This window comes from Haplochromis burtoni, unplaced genomic scaffold (assembly GCF_018398535.1).
Source record: "Haplochromis burtoni strain Fernald_Lab_line unplaced genomic scaffold, NCSU_Asbu1 Contig_1049, whole genome shotgun sequence".
NCBI classification, from domain to species: domain Eukaryota; kingdom Metazoa; phylum Chordata; class Actinopteri; order Cichliformes; family Cichlidae; genus Haplochromis; species Haplochromis burtoni.
In genome coordinates this window covers 32,358-46,467 of record NW_024583410.1, presented here as the reverse complement: position 1 = coordinate 46,467, position 14,110 = coordinate 32,358, and the positions used below count along the sequence as shown (strand labels likewise).

Below are 14,110 nucleotides of genomic sequence, written 5' to 3'. Positions count from 1 at the left end.
CAAGTTTCTGACCACTTATAAAATGTGTTCAATGTGCTGCCCATTGTGTTGGATTGTCAATGCAACCCTCTTCTCCCACTCTTCACACACTGATAGCAACACCGCAGGAGAAATGCCAGCACAGGCATCCAGTATCTGTAGTTTCAGGTGCTGCACATCTCGTATCTTCACACCATAGACAATTGCCTTCAGATGACCCCAAAGATAAAAGTCTAAGGGGGTCAGATCGGGAGACCTTGGGGGCCATTCAACTGGCCCACGACGACCAATCCACTTTCCAGGAAACTGTTCATCTAGGAATGCTCGGACCTGGCACCCATAATGTGGTGGTGCACCATCTTGCTGGAAAAACTCAGGGAACGTGCCAGCTTCAGTGCATAAAGAGGGAAACACATCATCATGTAGCAATTTCAAATATCCAGTGGCCTTGAGGTTTCCATTGATGAAGAATGGACCCACTATCGTTGTCCCCATATACCACACCAAACCATCACTTTTGTTGTTCCAACAGTCTTGGAGGGATCCATCCAATGTGGGTTAGTGTCAGACCAATAGCGGTGGTTTTGTTTGTTAACTTCACCATTCACATAAAAGTTTGCCTCATCACTGAACAAAATCTTCTGCGTGAACTGAGGGTCCTGTTCCAATTTTTGTTTTGCCCATTCTGCAAATTCTGTGCGGATCTGGGTCATCCTCGTTGAGATGCTGCAGTAGCTGGAGTTTGTAAGGGTGCCATTTGTGAGTAGCTAATATCCGCCGAAGGGATGTTCGACTAATGCCACTCTCCAGTGACATGCGGCGAGTGCTACGCTGTGGGCTCTTGCTGAATGAAGCTAGGACAGCCACTGATGTTTCTTCATTAGTGACAGTTTTCTTGCGTCCACATTTTGGCAAATCCAACACTGAACCAGTTTCACGAAACTTAGCAAGCAGTTTGCTGACTGTAGCATGGGAGATGGGTGGTCTCGTAGGGTGTCTTGCATTGAAATCTGCTGCAATGACCCGGTTACTGCGTTCACCAGATATCAACACAATTTCGATCCGCTCCTCACGTGTTAACCTCTTGACTGTCAATGGCTGTGAACAAACGAGAAACTCTGTAATAGACTCCTATGAAATGAAAGCATGGATGGCAAACAACTTTTTAAATTTTAATGATCGGAAGACAGAAGCAATTTTATTTGGCCCAAATCGTTCTTCTCATACTCTGGATGTTGATCTTGCAGCTTTGACTTCCCAACTAAAGAGTTCGATCACAAATCTCGGAGTTAAAATTGATTCTGCACTCACCTTTGATGACCATGTAAACGGGGTGGTAAAATCAGCATTTTATCACCTCAGACGTTTATCAAAGGTTAAGCCCTTTCTTTCCAAGCGTGACTTGGAAAGCGTTATTCATGCCTTTATTACCTCACGTTTAGATTATTGTAATTCTCTTTTAACAGGGGTTGGGCAGGGCACTTTGTCACGCTTGCAATTAGTGCAAAATGCTGCGGCACGATTTTTAACTGGTAGAAGAAAATTTGATCACATCACTCCGATTTTGGCCTCTTTACACTGGCTTCCAATTGAATTCAGGATCCGTTTTAAAGTCCTTTTATTGGCTTTTAAATCTCTAAATGGTCTGGCACCTGTTTATTTGTCTGATTTGTTGAAGCCCCACGTCCCCACTCGTTCCCTTCGGTCAGCTGAGCAGTTGCTGCTTTCGGTCCCAAAGTCACGGCTGAAACTTAGAGGAGACCGAGCGTTCTCTGTTGCGCACCGATGCTTTGGAATAACCTTCCTCTCCATATTAGACAGGCTGCATCAGTGCCAGTTTTTAAGTCTTTATTAAAAACCTATTTTTATTCCCTGGCTTTTAACTCTGTGGGTAACTGATTTTATTTTATTTTTTATTTTTTTATTTTATTGTTTTTTAACTTTATTGCTATGTCTGGTTTTATTACTATGTGCATATTAGTATTGTACAGCACTTTGGTCTACCAGGTGTGTTTTTAAAGTGCTATATAAATAAATAAATGAATGATGATGATGATGAAGAATGAAAACGTTACGTTGAAACCAAGCACACCATTGTTTTTCTTGTGACATTACCAATAAGTTTGATGTGTCACATGGCCCTCTTCCTATTGAAAAAACAAAAGTTGTATCCAAGATGGCCGACTTCTAAATGGCCACCATGGTCACCACCCATCTTGAGGAGTTTGCCCCCTCACATATACTAATGTGCCACAAACAGGACTTTAATATCACCAACCATTCCCATGTTATTACGCTGTATCCATATAAATGGCCCACCCTGTAGAATGCAGAGATGATCGTATGATCGTTGTCCGGTCTTCTTCCTCTAGCCCCCCACCCCGCCCGGAACAGGATTTTCCAGAGGCTTAATATCCAAGTGTCTTCAGGCAATATACTGAACCCTGGGTTTCCTCTAATGTGTGTGTGTGCGCGTGTGTTTGTGTGCGTGTGAGTGTGTGTTTGTGTGCGTGTGTACGCGCGCGTGTTTGTGTGCGTGTGCGTGTGAGTGTGTGTTTGTGTGTGTTTGTGTGTGTGCACGCGCGTGTGTGTTATTAGGTGAGGCTTGTTGGCATTATATGCGTACCAGTCGAGTGTTCCTCTCATGTGGCTGATGTGATCACACACAGATCTATTTCTTGACTCTTCATTTGTCTCCAGCACCTTACACTGCTGAGCTCTCCTCACCAGATGAGGTGGCAGGAAATGTGCAAAGTGGACGCAGCATGTTGCTTTCATGGGACCTCAAAACTTCCTGTATCTCAGACATAACAGGCCATTATGGAAGTCATCATAGTGACACTACTGTAGTGTTGTCGGTTCATTCACAGCATAAACGGACTGGTTCTCTTTGAGATTGCATTTAGATTAGTTTAGTAAAAATGCCAGTGCAGCAACTGCACCATTCAGCTGTACTGTAAACAGGAGTTTGTGATGATGCACACACAGATTTACACTTGATGTGCACAAATTCACCAAAACTGAATCAAAGATCATTTAATCTTTAATCTCCTAGATAAAAGGTCAGTCTTAATTATTTATGACCACTTTATAACACTCCCTTTCTTCCTTCATCCTCCTGTACCATCGCAATATTATGAAGGTCATTTCTGTTCTCAGTCCTTTAGCCCATGGGTTCTTGTGTGACAGAAGCAGATATATTAAGTAAAAGGGGTGAAGCGACACCGTTAAGCTGCTGTTGGTGCCAAAAGCCATCTGAAGATTATTAAGCAAATGGCTCTCTGTTGGATCCATACTCTCAACATCCTATTAAACAACTCAAGTCTGCAGGTTGCTGGGATCAAAAGGAAGCTCTCCCTTTTTGTATTAAGTGTGTGACACACATGTACAGCCTCGTCGGTGGACACGCACACACAGTTCAGACCATTAAAGCGCTGTGATGACTCTTCAGAAGGCAGATTTTAAACTGAAGGAAAATAACCAAAAGAAAAATGACACTTAGCTGTGTGTGGCTTCATTTAAGCACCAAAGTCACTCAGTCTGCTTCGTGTGATCGGTAAATGAACCGGTTTTTTTCTCCTCTCAGGAGCTCAGTCTGGGTAGAGCTTTTTTTCTCCTCCTCTCTTGTGTATTTCATAGTTTTTCTCTGACCTGTCTTCCCAATGTGATGTTTGTACAATGTGTGTATGGTCGGTAACATGTACATGTAATGATGCAAGTGACAACTGAAGGCATAATCAATCAATCAAAGCGTTTTAAACAGCATGCCTCATTCACCCATTCACACAGGCACGATATTCTGCACTTCAGTGCTTTCACACACATTCATTGGAGAGCAACTTTGGGTTTAGTTCCTTGCCCAAGGATATTTGGCATGCAGCCTGGACCTGCCAGGGATCGAACCACTGATTAGCAGATGACCTGCTCTACCTCCTACAGCCAGCCTGTCTGCACGAACACTAGCTGCTCGTTCAGGACCTATTAGAACTGAAAGGTTTTACACTAGCTCCAGTAAACTAGGCCCTGTTTACTGGTACTCAATCAAGCCCATCGTTGCCATAGTCATGAAATCCTTAGCTGGCAAAAGTAAAATACGGACACTGGGCACTCCTCCTTCCCAGAGGTGTGTGTCAATGATTGTTAGCAAAGAAACCAATAACTTCATAAATATCAAGATCATTTTTAAAGCTCTTAGAAAGCTGAAAAATAGGAGTTGTACAAAAATATTTGTGCTTCTCCAAAATGTCCATGTGAAAGTAATAATGGATTGGATTTATATAGCGCTTTTCAAGGCACCCAAAGCGCTTTACAATGCCACTATTCAGTCACTCTCACATTCACACACTGGTGGAGGCAGCTACAGTTGCAGCCACAGCTGCCCTGGGGCAATCGGCCCCTCTGACCAACACCAGTAGGCGGTAGGTGAAGTGTCTTGCCCAAGGACACAACGACCAGGACAGAGAGCCCAGGGATTGAACTGGTGACCATCCGGTTACAGATACGCTTCCCAACCCCCTGAGCCACGGTAACCAAAGTAACCAAAAGGAGAAACTGCACATGATGCAGCAGCCTGAACATGTTGTCCTGTGCCTCCACTCTGCACCAGTCTTCAGCAAGCATAACACAACACAAGTCAAATTAATGAGAATACAGTGTAAAAAAAAGTCTGAATACTGTGTTTGAACAGGAAGGGCAGCAATGACCACTCACATTTGTGTTGAGGTGGCAACAGAATATCCACTGGAAAACTTAGTTTCACTTAAAAACGTCTTTAAATTTAGGAGCGCTGAACTTTGTTATGGACAGATTGTCAATGACCACATAAAGAAACAGGAAGAACTGATTTGAAAAAATGTTTTTTTTTTAAAAATAGCTTTATTAATGTAATTTTGATAAATTACAAATGTTACTGACATGCTGGTGTAAAGCAGGTTGATAGTGTGGTACAGTCTGGAATGAAAGTGTTTGGCTAAATTAGCAGTATGCAGTACAAAGTTAGCTCCGGTCAGTAACAGGTTAACTAAACACACCATCAGGAAACAGGAACAAACCAGTCTCTTTCCAAAGCTATACCAGTCCTTGTTTGAATAATATAATATTACAAACCCAGCTTATTACGCTTGACTTTAATTTGATTGCTTTCACAGAAAATTATTGTTTATAAAAAAAAATAATAGTGCAAAGGATGAAAAAACACAAGCAGACAAACATTAATATTTAGGGTTAGAATGCTGGACACCAAAATACTTATAATAATAATTTTTGGCAAATGTTTTTAGGTTTTTGGTCGTCGTTATTCAGCCATAGAATGAGTGTTATCATAAACAAACCAACGTGATTCGATTTATATGAGTAAACCTAACCCTAACCCTGAAACAAGCCCCTGTTAGAAGACAGCTGTTAACAGTGAAATCAAATATCAAGTCTTCTGATTTGTCACAGATTTGAGTTTTAATAGTGTTTCATCCTGTGTTGGTCGCTAACTTATCATATTTTGAGTTTTAACGAATAATTTCAGCTATGCAATAAATATATGAAAATTCACAACACGCCTGCTATGCAGTATTCATGGCAGCACAAGCAAACACAGCACAGCTAAAACACAGGCAGACTAAAAACATCAAACTTTACCAGTTTGACAACAAGTTCAAGAGTTACAGAAAATGAAGGTGAACAATGAAATGAGCTGAAGACTAAACTGTTCCCATGGAACCATGGCTGACTGTGACCTACACCCGTTTCCTACACCTTGGCTCGTGTGATTAGGTAGGGGGTCCATTGCCCCTCTTGGGGGGGACACTCCCACAGGGCTTAAATCTGTGACTCTCCACAATTTGACCCTAGAACTGAAGAAGCTTCTTGGATGAGAGGTGAAATGTCTTCAAGCAACTTAAAGAAGTCCAGAGGCTTTTCTTTCCGAGCTCCGTAGACTAAGATGACCTGGATGACTGAGGCTTCACAGACATGTTCCCATGGAAGTGACACATGGACACCTGCTATGAAATGACTGAAGTAACAGTAGTAATATTTGCATTTCAAATATTCTGATCACATGATTCAGACATTATTCCATCTTAAAGTCCTAAGTTTAGGTTAAGATCAAATCATTCATTCATTTATTCAGTAGAAAGTAAATAAAATACTTTCAAATGCTGCATTACTACATATGCTTTACAGAAAAGTTCTAAACCTGTTTAAACATGATGCAATCAGCTGCAGTGTCAGAGCTATGTGTGCAGACACGGATAAAGCCTGCTTCTCTTTCTGGGTCACCTCTCATTCGTGATGATGACAGATGTGCCAGTGCAGTGTGGGGTCTCTCTGTGGCTCTCAGGAGATGAGCTGGAGCTGGGATTCTGGCTAGTACAGTTGTAAGACACCATCTCTTTACCTTGGTAACAATGGCCATCTGTTATATTGCTCAGTGAGGCAAAAGGGGAGGCCTTAATAGGACCAGGTTTGCCCAAGACTTGATGAAAGTTTAAAGACATATATGGAGCTCCTATACCTGTCAGCATTCTTGTGTCGTCTGCAGATCTGGACTGTGGCTCCGTGGCAGCTCCAAACTGCTGCTGGTCGTCAGCAGGTTGATGATATTCTGCAGCAATGTGACTGTAAGGGGTCTCCATCATACAGAGCATCTTCTTCTGCTCAAGCACTATCTGCACAGGGAGCGACTGGCCTATGCCATGCAACAAGCCACCATGCTCACCTTTACCAAGTACCAGGCTGCTGAGCACAGGGCAAGCCAGGGCCCTGTCACCTTTTGCATAATGTTGCATGTCCTGGTTTAAAGCTTTACTCCCCTTTGCGGCATGAGGCTGGGCATGTGGACAAACTTTGCTATGGACGAGTGTGTAATGTTCACAGAATTCGTCCTTTAGCTTGCTGTTTGAAAGAGGGTTCATTCCACTGGGACAATCATCCTGGTACCCACGGTCAGCTGCCAGTACAGGCCCTATTAAAGAGAAGACATGTTCAGAAGTTGGCTTGCACCTTAATTAAAATGACATGAGCACTCTGCTGAATGGCTCCTAAGGAGTTTACAGTGTTATTCATAAGATGTCAGACTGTCAGTGTTTTAATGAATCCACCTATGATGTTATTGACAAATGCATGTTTCCCTGAGCTTGCATTCACTACTGCAACTAAGCTTTAGTTTAACATTCTTCCATTCTGAAAACAACATGAATTGTGTGGATATGAATATGGACTTGCAAGTTAAAGCTACAGCTTTCTGTTGTTGGTGCAAGTGGCAATGCCATTGAAAGCCTATCTGTAACACTGCAGAGATCAAGAGGACCGAATGCATTTCAGAATAGCATCAGCTTTACAAGCTGGCTAACCTGGAAAACACAGAACAATTCAGAAAAACACCAGACTACAAAAAATTATTCTGTTGGCTTTAATATGGACTTCCTACTTGTGTTTGTGTAGTCTGGAATTTGTTCAGAACCAGAACTCCAGACCCTCAGTCCTCACTGGACCATTATATTTCAAACAGCTTGTGAAGCCCAACTCCTTTGCCACTGCTTTCACCAGTTGCCTCTTCAGGAGAAACTTAACTGCTGTTTCCCTGTGTACAGATTGTTCTGCATGGAGCCAGCAAGCTATTTTGTGTTCTTGGGAGACCTGTTTGTGGGCACCTTTGCCATCAAGCTGCCTCTTCTAAGCCTGGACATGAAGCGATGGAAAAATACATACTTCTAGCTGCTGGGCTCACTCACCCGTCTTCCTGACCTCACAGCGCAGGCTTTTTCTTTTTGGGAAAAAAAGATCTGAATGACAAAATTCATCAACCACTGGGAGGTGGCACGAGCATTCTTTATCCCAAACGGTAGCACTTTAAACTGGTATAAGATATCATAAGCCACAAATGCTGACATCTCACAAACACGTTCTGTCAGTGGTACCTAACAGTACCCTTTCAAAAGATCAGCCTTACGTACTTGGTCAATGCAGTCTTCCAGCCGAAGTATGGGGAAAGCATCTGAATTCGTGACATGACTGACCTTCCTAAAATTCACCTTCCAAAAATGATCTGGCCTCCCCTCCTTAGCAGCTAACAGTACAGGTCAGCTCCACGCCCCATCTGCTGGCTCAATCACACCAATCTGGAGCATGTAAAGCACTTCCTCCTTCGCCACCTTCCATTTGTGAGGGGACAGATGATGCGTGTTGTTTGATTGGGACTGCCTCTCCCACATCCACATCATCAACAATCCTATCAGATATTCCAGGCACATCCTGAAATAGCTCAGAATAGCAGTCAACTACCTCCTGCCTCTGGCACTCAGTCAAGTGTTTCAGCTCTTCCGCAAGAGCTGCTCTGGCCTCTGCGTTATATAGTCTGGCATTAACAACCTCAGACCCACATAGCAAGCAGGTCTGGCCCAGATTGGTGTCATTGCAGAGTGTATGTCAACCAGATGTGCGCCATGTCTGACAATGATGGCGCTATTTATGTTCCTTTTTTCCTATTTTAGTTAGAAGACCCAAATGCCATGTTGCAATACTATACTGCTATGGCAGCCAACGTTTCAAATGCAGATTTGACAGGTTTGTGAGTGTACACTTTATCCAAAACCTAGTGAGGGTTTACTCATGTTTGCCAGTGAGTGGCTGTAGCTCAGGAGGTAGAGCAGGTCACCTACTGATTGGAAGCTTAGTGGTTCGATCCCTGGCTCCAACAAGGTCCAACAAAGTCAACCATTATGTGAGCAAAAGGCTCATTCTCAACTGGAAAAAGTTGTAATGGTGTTACTGGATTAGATACACTTGGCTCTTCGACAACCTGACAAACATGGCAGCGGCACCAAAATAATTTCATATCCTTCCACATACTAGGCCAATATAGGTGTTGGCTAAGTTTCTCCAAGGTTTTCTTTGCAGCCATGTGTCCAAACAATGACACATGCACCAACTGCAAAACCTCCTGGCGACAACACTTTGGCAAAACGACTTGTTCTGTTGTGGCCCGGTCCTCATCAGCTGGCCTAGAAGGAGACCTCCACTTCCTGGACAATGTGTCATTGTGAAAATAGTAACACTTTGGCACATCTTTAGCCTCCTGCACTTACTGCTGACCTCATGGCATGTTCCAGGGAAGGATTATTCTGCTGCTTCTGCACCAGAGACTCCCAATTCAGAGGGTCCTCCTCATGTTTTACTCACATGACCTGTTTATCTCTTCTGACGGCTGTGAAGAGCACCCATTCCTGGGTCATCACCTATACCACCACATGCTTTATTCCCATCAACAGATTGCACATCACAGCCATTCCAAGTGCTTAATAGGGAATCAGAGAGGTTAGTAAAAGGGTGGTTCACAGGGGGGCCACACATGCAGGAAAAACTTCAGGAAACTCCAGCTCTCTTGTCTTGGGGGAATCCACTGCGTAATCACTGACAGACAGAGCAACTTTAACCCAGGCCACATCATTGGCCATAATCAAATCGATAGATCTAAAGGAGAGATTTGTGACTCTGCTACATTACAAATCCTGTAACCAGCTCAGATCTCAGGTAAAGCTTGTATACCTGCAGGATTTCATGACCCCTCCTACACCTCGCACAGTGGTGAACTGTGGGAGACAGTGGCCTCAGACATAAATCCATCATATCCCTGTAGTTCATTGAGAGACTCCCGAGCTATTGTTACAGAAACCTAGACTATAAATCAAATTAAATAAAAACGTAACCTTTGTATTTGTTGGCTGCTGTGGAGTTGCTGATGTTCCATCCATCAGCCCCTTTACTATGCAGGGAGCCGATGATTTGTTGAGATAGCTGAGAGGAGGGAACTGAGCTGGGCAGCTGGCTCTGAACGTTCAGATGCTGATGATGGGATGGGTAATGGAGAGTCAGATTGTAAGTGGGGCTGCAGGACACCTGAACTCCTTCAGGTCTCAGGTTGGTTCTCGTCTCCCTGCAAGGGGTCATTGGGTACAGGGATCTGTCTTTCAACATCCCCTTTTGTGACGAGCAGTATGAGAGGTCCGGCTGGAAGAGGCGAGGAGCCTTCTGATGTTCATAAAAAATACAGGGAAGGTTATTATCTTAGGATAACACTTTATTTCAGTATTTATCAAAGTAGCTCTGTAAGACAATAAAATATTTGATTATCTTTTTCCTACTAGATCCCTTGTAAGTCAAAAATGGTTTGAATTGGTCTTTGTTCGCTGTAATCATCAGGATCAAAGCTCTTCTGAGTAAAATTCAGCAGAAGCTTAAATGACATCTCAACTTATTCACTGTCGGTGGGTAAAACATTCTGTGTTAGTTCAGAAAGTATTCAGCACTTCATGTGCTTCAGTGTTTGTCATATTCTAAAACTGAATCCTTATTCTAAAATTTTATTTTTCATCTCGAGATTCTACACACAATACCCCATAATGACAACGTTAAAGAAATTGCTTCAAAGTCTTGCAAATTTAGTAAAATTAAAGAACAAAAACATAACACGTACATTATGTACCTGTTGTACATCTTGTTTCCACTGTTCATCTATCAAATGTTTCTACAACTTGATCAGAGTCTACTTGTGGTAAATTCAGTTGATTGGACATTACATGTAATTGGATTGGAAAGTACATGTAACACATTTTAATAGTTGGGATACAGATTTGAATATTTTCATGGGTACTGGACCACTGAACTTGCATTTCTTCACAACCTTAAAATCTCAACATGAATAATCACTTACATATATAATACAAAAAACCAATTACATCAACAAAATAATAAACAGAATACACCCCCAGCGGATGTGACTCAGCCCACATCTCTAAGTTGTGTGAGTCCAGCAATAAAATCTCTTCTTGTAGAATGTGCAAAGGAGCAGTGAAGTGCAACTCTGTCCTGAGACTTAAGTAGAATTTGTAAAGTTCATGGCTTGTCCAAAGAATTTCAGTTTCTTCTCAGATCAATCATCTCAACAAATCCTGGAGGGATGGCTCGCCATCTTTGGACTGGTACACCCAAAAAACCTGAGAAAAGTAAACAACAAAACGGGTTCTCCTGAACCCTCAAATAGGCGAGGGTGCGGCGTCATAGCACAACCAGAAGAATCCCAGCAATAATAAAACTCTCCTCCAACTAAACAACAGTTGCCTGGCAGCTTGTTTCCTCAGCAAAATCCCACTAAAGAGGCAACAACGTTTCTCACTCAGAGGACCACACTTTTTTTCTCCCCCCTCTTCTTGGTCTCCGTAGCTGCTTCAGGTAAAATGCAAGGAGGCAGTACTCCCAAACTGTGTACTTTACAGACCATTGGGACATCATAAACACCAGCTCTTCAGTTATTTAAAAAATAATTTTACTTAATTAAACTTGATAATGAAAAAAAAAGTCAACCTCAATGATAATGCACTGAAACCCTTAGTAACTAGGGTTACACCCACACCTGTCTATGTAAGGTCCCACAGTTGACAGTGCATGTCAGAGCACAAACCAAGCCATGAAGTCCAAGGAATTGTCTGTAGAACTCCAAGACAGGGTTGTACCGATGCAAGGGTCAGTCTGACAGAGCTCCGCTTGATCTGTGGAAAGAGGAGACCTTCCAGACAACCATTTCGGCGGCACTCCACCAATCAGGGCCTGTACGGTAGAGTGGTCAAGGTGGCCATTCCTCATTAAAAGGCCCATGACAGCTAACTTGGAGTTTGCTAAACAGCACTAGAAGATTGTCAGACCATAAGAAAAAACATTCTCTGGTCTGACACGACAAAGACTGAACTTTCTAGTGTCATGTCTGGAGAAACCAGGCTCCGCTCATCACAAATCCGTACAGTGAAACTTGGTGGCAGCATCATGTTCTGGGAATTCTTTTCATCACCAGGAACTGGGAGACTGTAATATAACCACTGTGTGGCATGCAGCCAGGAAGTGGACCCCAAAGCAGGACTTGTCATAAGACAAGACTTAAATTTATAACAACTGGCAACTGACAGAAACTGGGTTTCTAAATATGAGGAAAACGCAATGCAGAAATAATACCTAAAACTCCAAATGCTGGGTCCCAGTCCCAGGATCAAGACCGAGATTAGTCAAGGTTGAGGGAAAGATGAATGCAGCAGTGTGCAGCAGTAAAGAGTTGCTGTAGCACAGCTGGTAAAGCAGGTCGCCTACTAATCAGAGGGTTGGTGGTTCAATTCCAGTCTGTATGCCAGACTAGGGCAAAATACTAACCCCAATTTAGAGTCTGAATGTGTGTGAATGTTAGGAGTACTGACATAGAAAAAAAGTCCATCCATCCATTCGCTTCCTCTTATCCTTTTCAGGGTCACGGGGGGCGCTGGAGCCTATCCCAGCTGTCATAGGGCGAGAGGCAGGGTACACCCTGGACAGGTCGCCAGTCTGTCGCAGGGCTAACACACAGGGACGAACAACCATTCACACTCACATTCACTCGCACATTCACACCTAGTGACAATTTGGATTAATCAATTAACCTATCCCCACAAGCTGCATGTCTTTGGACGGTGGGAGGAAGCCGGAGTACCCGGAGAGAACACACGCAAACAAGGGGAGAACATGCAAACTCCACACAGAAAGACCCCGGCCTGATGGTGGAATTGAACTCAGGACCTTCTTGCTGTGCGGCAACAGTGCTAACCACCGTGCCACCGTGCATAGAAAAAAAGTAATTGGGTAAATGGGTGATTAAGGCAAGTTGTGCTCGTAGTGGAAAAGTACAATATAAGAACCAGTCCAATTGTTATTTGCAAACATCCTTGATGCTTCAATCTTAAGTACAGTCCCGATCAAAAGTTTAGGACCAGTGGATAAATGGCAAAAACTCGTATATTTAACATGGATCTTAGCGAGTTGTTAAGATCCAGCATTGCAAAATATGAGTTTTTGCCATTTTTCAAGTGGTCTTAAACTTTTGATCAATCCATCTCTAATAATGGGCTACAAACAACAGACCTTTGAGGTGGCAGAAATTATGGCTTATTTGAGAAGTTTCATTCGGGTTTCAGAGCTCATCACAGCACAGAAACAGCTTTAGTGAAGGTTACAAATGATCTTCTTATGGCCTCTGACAGTGGACTCATCTCTGTGCTTGTCCTGCTAGACCTCAGTTTAGCACGATATTTTTTTTACATAGATTAGAGCAATTCAATTCTGTTCAGTTCAGTTTCTTTTATATATTCCCAAATCACAACAGCAGCCGCCTCAAGGTGCTCTATATTGTAAAGTACTGACTATGTATTTATACACCACTCTGCATTTAATCATTATTTATTATTAATCTCTGGCTCGCTTCCACACTGTGCCTTTTATCCCATCTTCCTCCCATCATCCCTAACTGGTCGTTTCAGATAGCCACCCCTCTTTAAACCTTGTTCTACTTGTGGTTTCTTCCTTTTAAGAGTTTTTCCTTCCCACTGTCGCCAGGTCCTGGGTTATAAAGGTCATCTCATTGTTGTGGTTTTCTCTGTATTATTGTAGAATCTTAACCTTCCAGTATAAAGTGCCTTGAGGTTACTGTTGTTGTGATTTGGTTCTATATACATAAAAATGGATTTAAGGGAATTTAATAACCTGCCCCAGAGCTTCCAACACAGCAATAACTTTAAGCACACAGCCAAGATAACAAAGAAGTGTCTTTGGGACAACTATGTGAATGTCCTGAAGTGGCCCTGCCACTGCACAGACTTGAACCTGAGTGAACATCTCTGGAGAGATCTGAAAATGGCACCAATGCTCTGCATCCAACCTAATGGAGCTTGACAGGTCCTGCAAAGAAGAATGGAAGAAACTCCCCCAAAATAGGTTTGCCAGACTTGTTATATCTCAAAAAGATATGAGTGTGTCATTGCTGCCACAGGTGTTTCAACAAAGTACTGAGCAAAAGCTATGGATACTCTTGTTCATCTGAATCTTTATTTGTTTATTAATTAATTTCTATTTGTGTTATTTCAGTTATTACATTATATGTAGTATAGTATGATGATGTATTAAGGCAAGACAGGCAAGACAAAAAATAATATAGAGGCTATATTTAAAAAGAAATAAATAAATACAATAAAAATATAACAAAAAAATCCTCCAAACATACAGCACCTGGAACACAAAAATTAGAAAATACTCGGCTACCTATAGTGAGAGAGAGAGAGCGAGAGAG

General features: G+C 42.5%; 1 protein-coding gene across 1 annotated transcript in view; it reads right to left on the bottom strand.

The window, feature by feature from the left end:
* Positions 1 to 4,842: 4,842 nt before the first annotated feature.
* LOC102302847 (single-minded homolog 2) overlaps positions 4,843 to 14,110 on the bottom strand; it is a 15,527-nt gene continuing 6,259 nt past the window's right edge. The window contains exons 5-6 of the mRNA XM_005951537.3: positions 9,681 to 10,002; positions 4,843 to 6,937 (exon numbers count right to left, since the gene is read on the bottom strand). Coding sequence (XP_005951599.1) covers positions 6,249 to 6,937; positions 9,681 to 10,002 — 1,011 coding nt within the window. The 3' untranslated portion in view covers positions 4,843 to 6,248. The remainder of the gene's footprint in view (positions 6,938 to 9,680; positions 10,003 to 14,110) is intronic.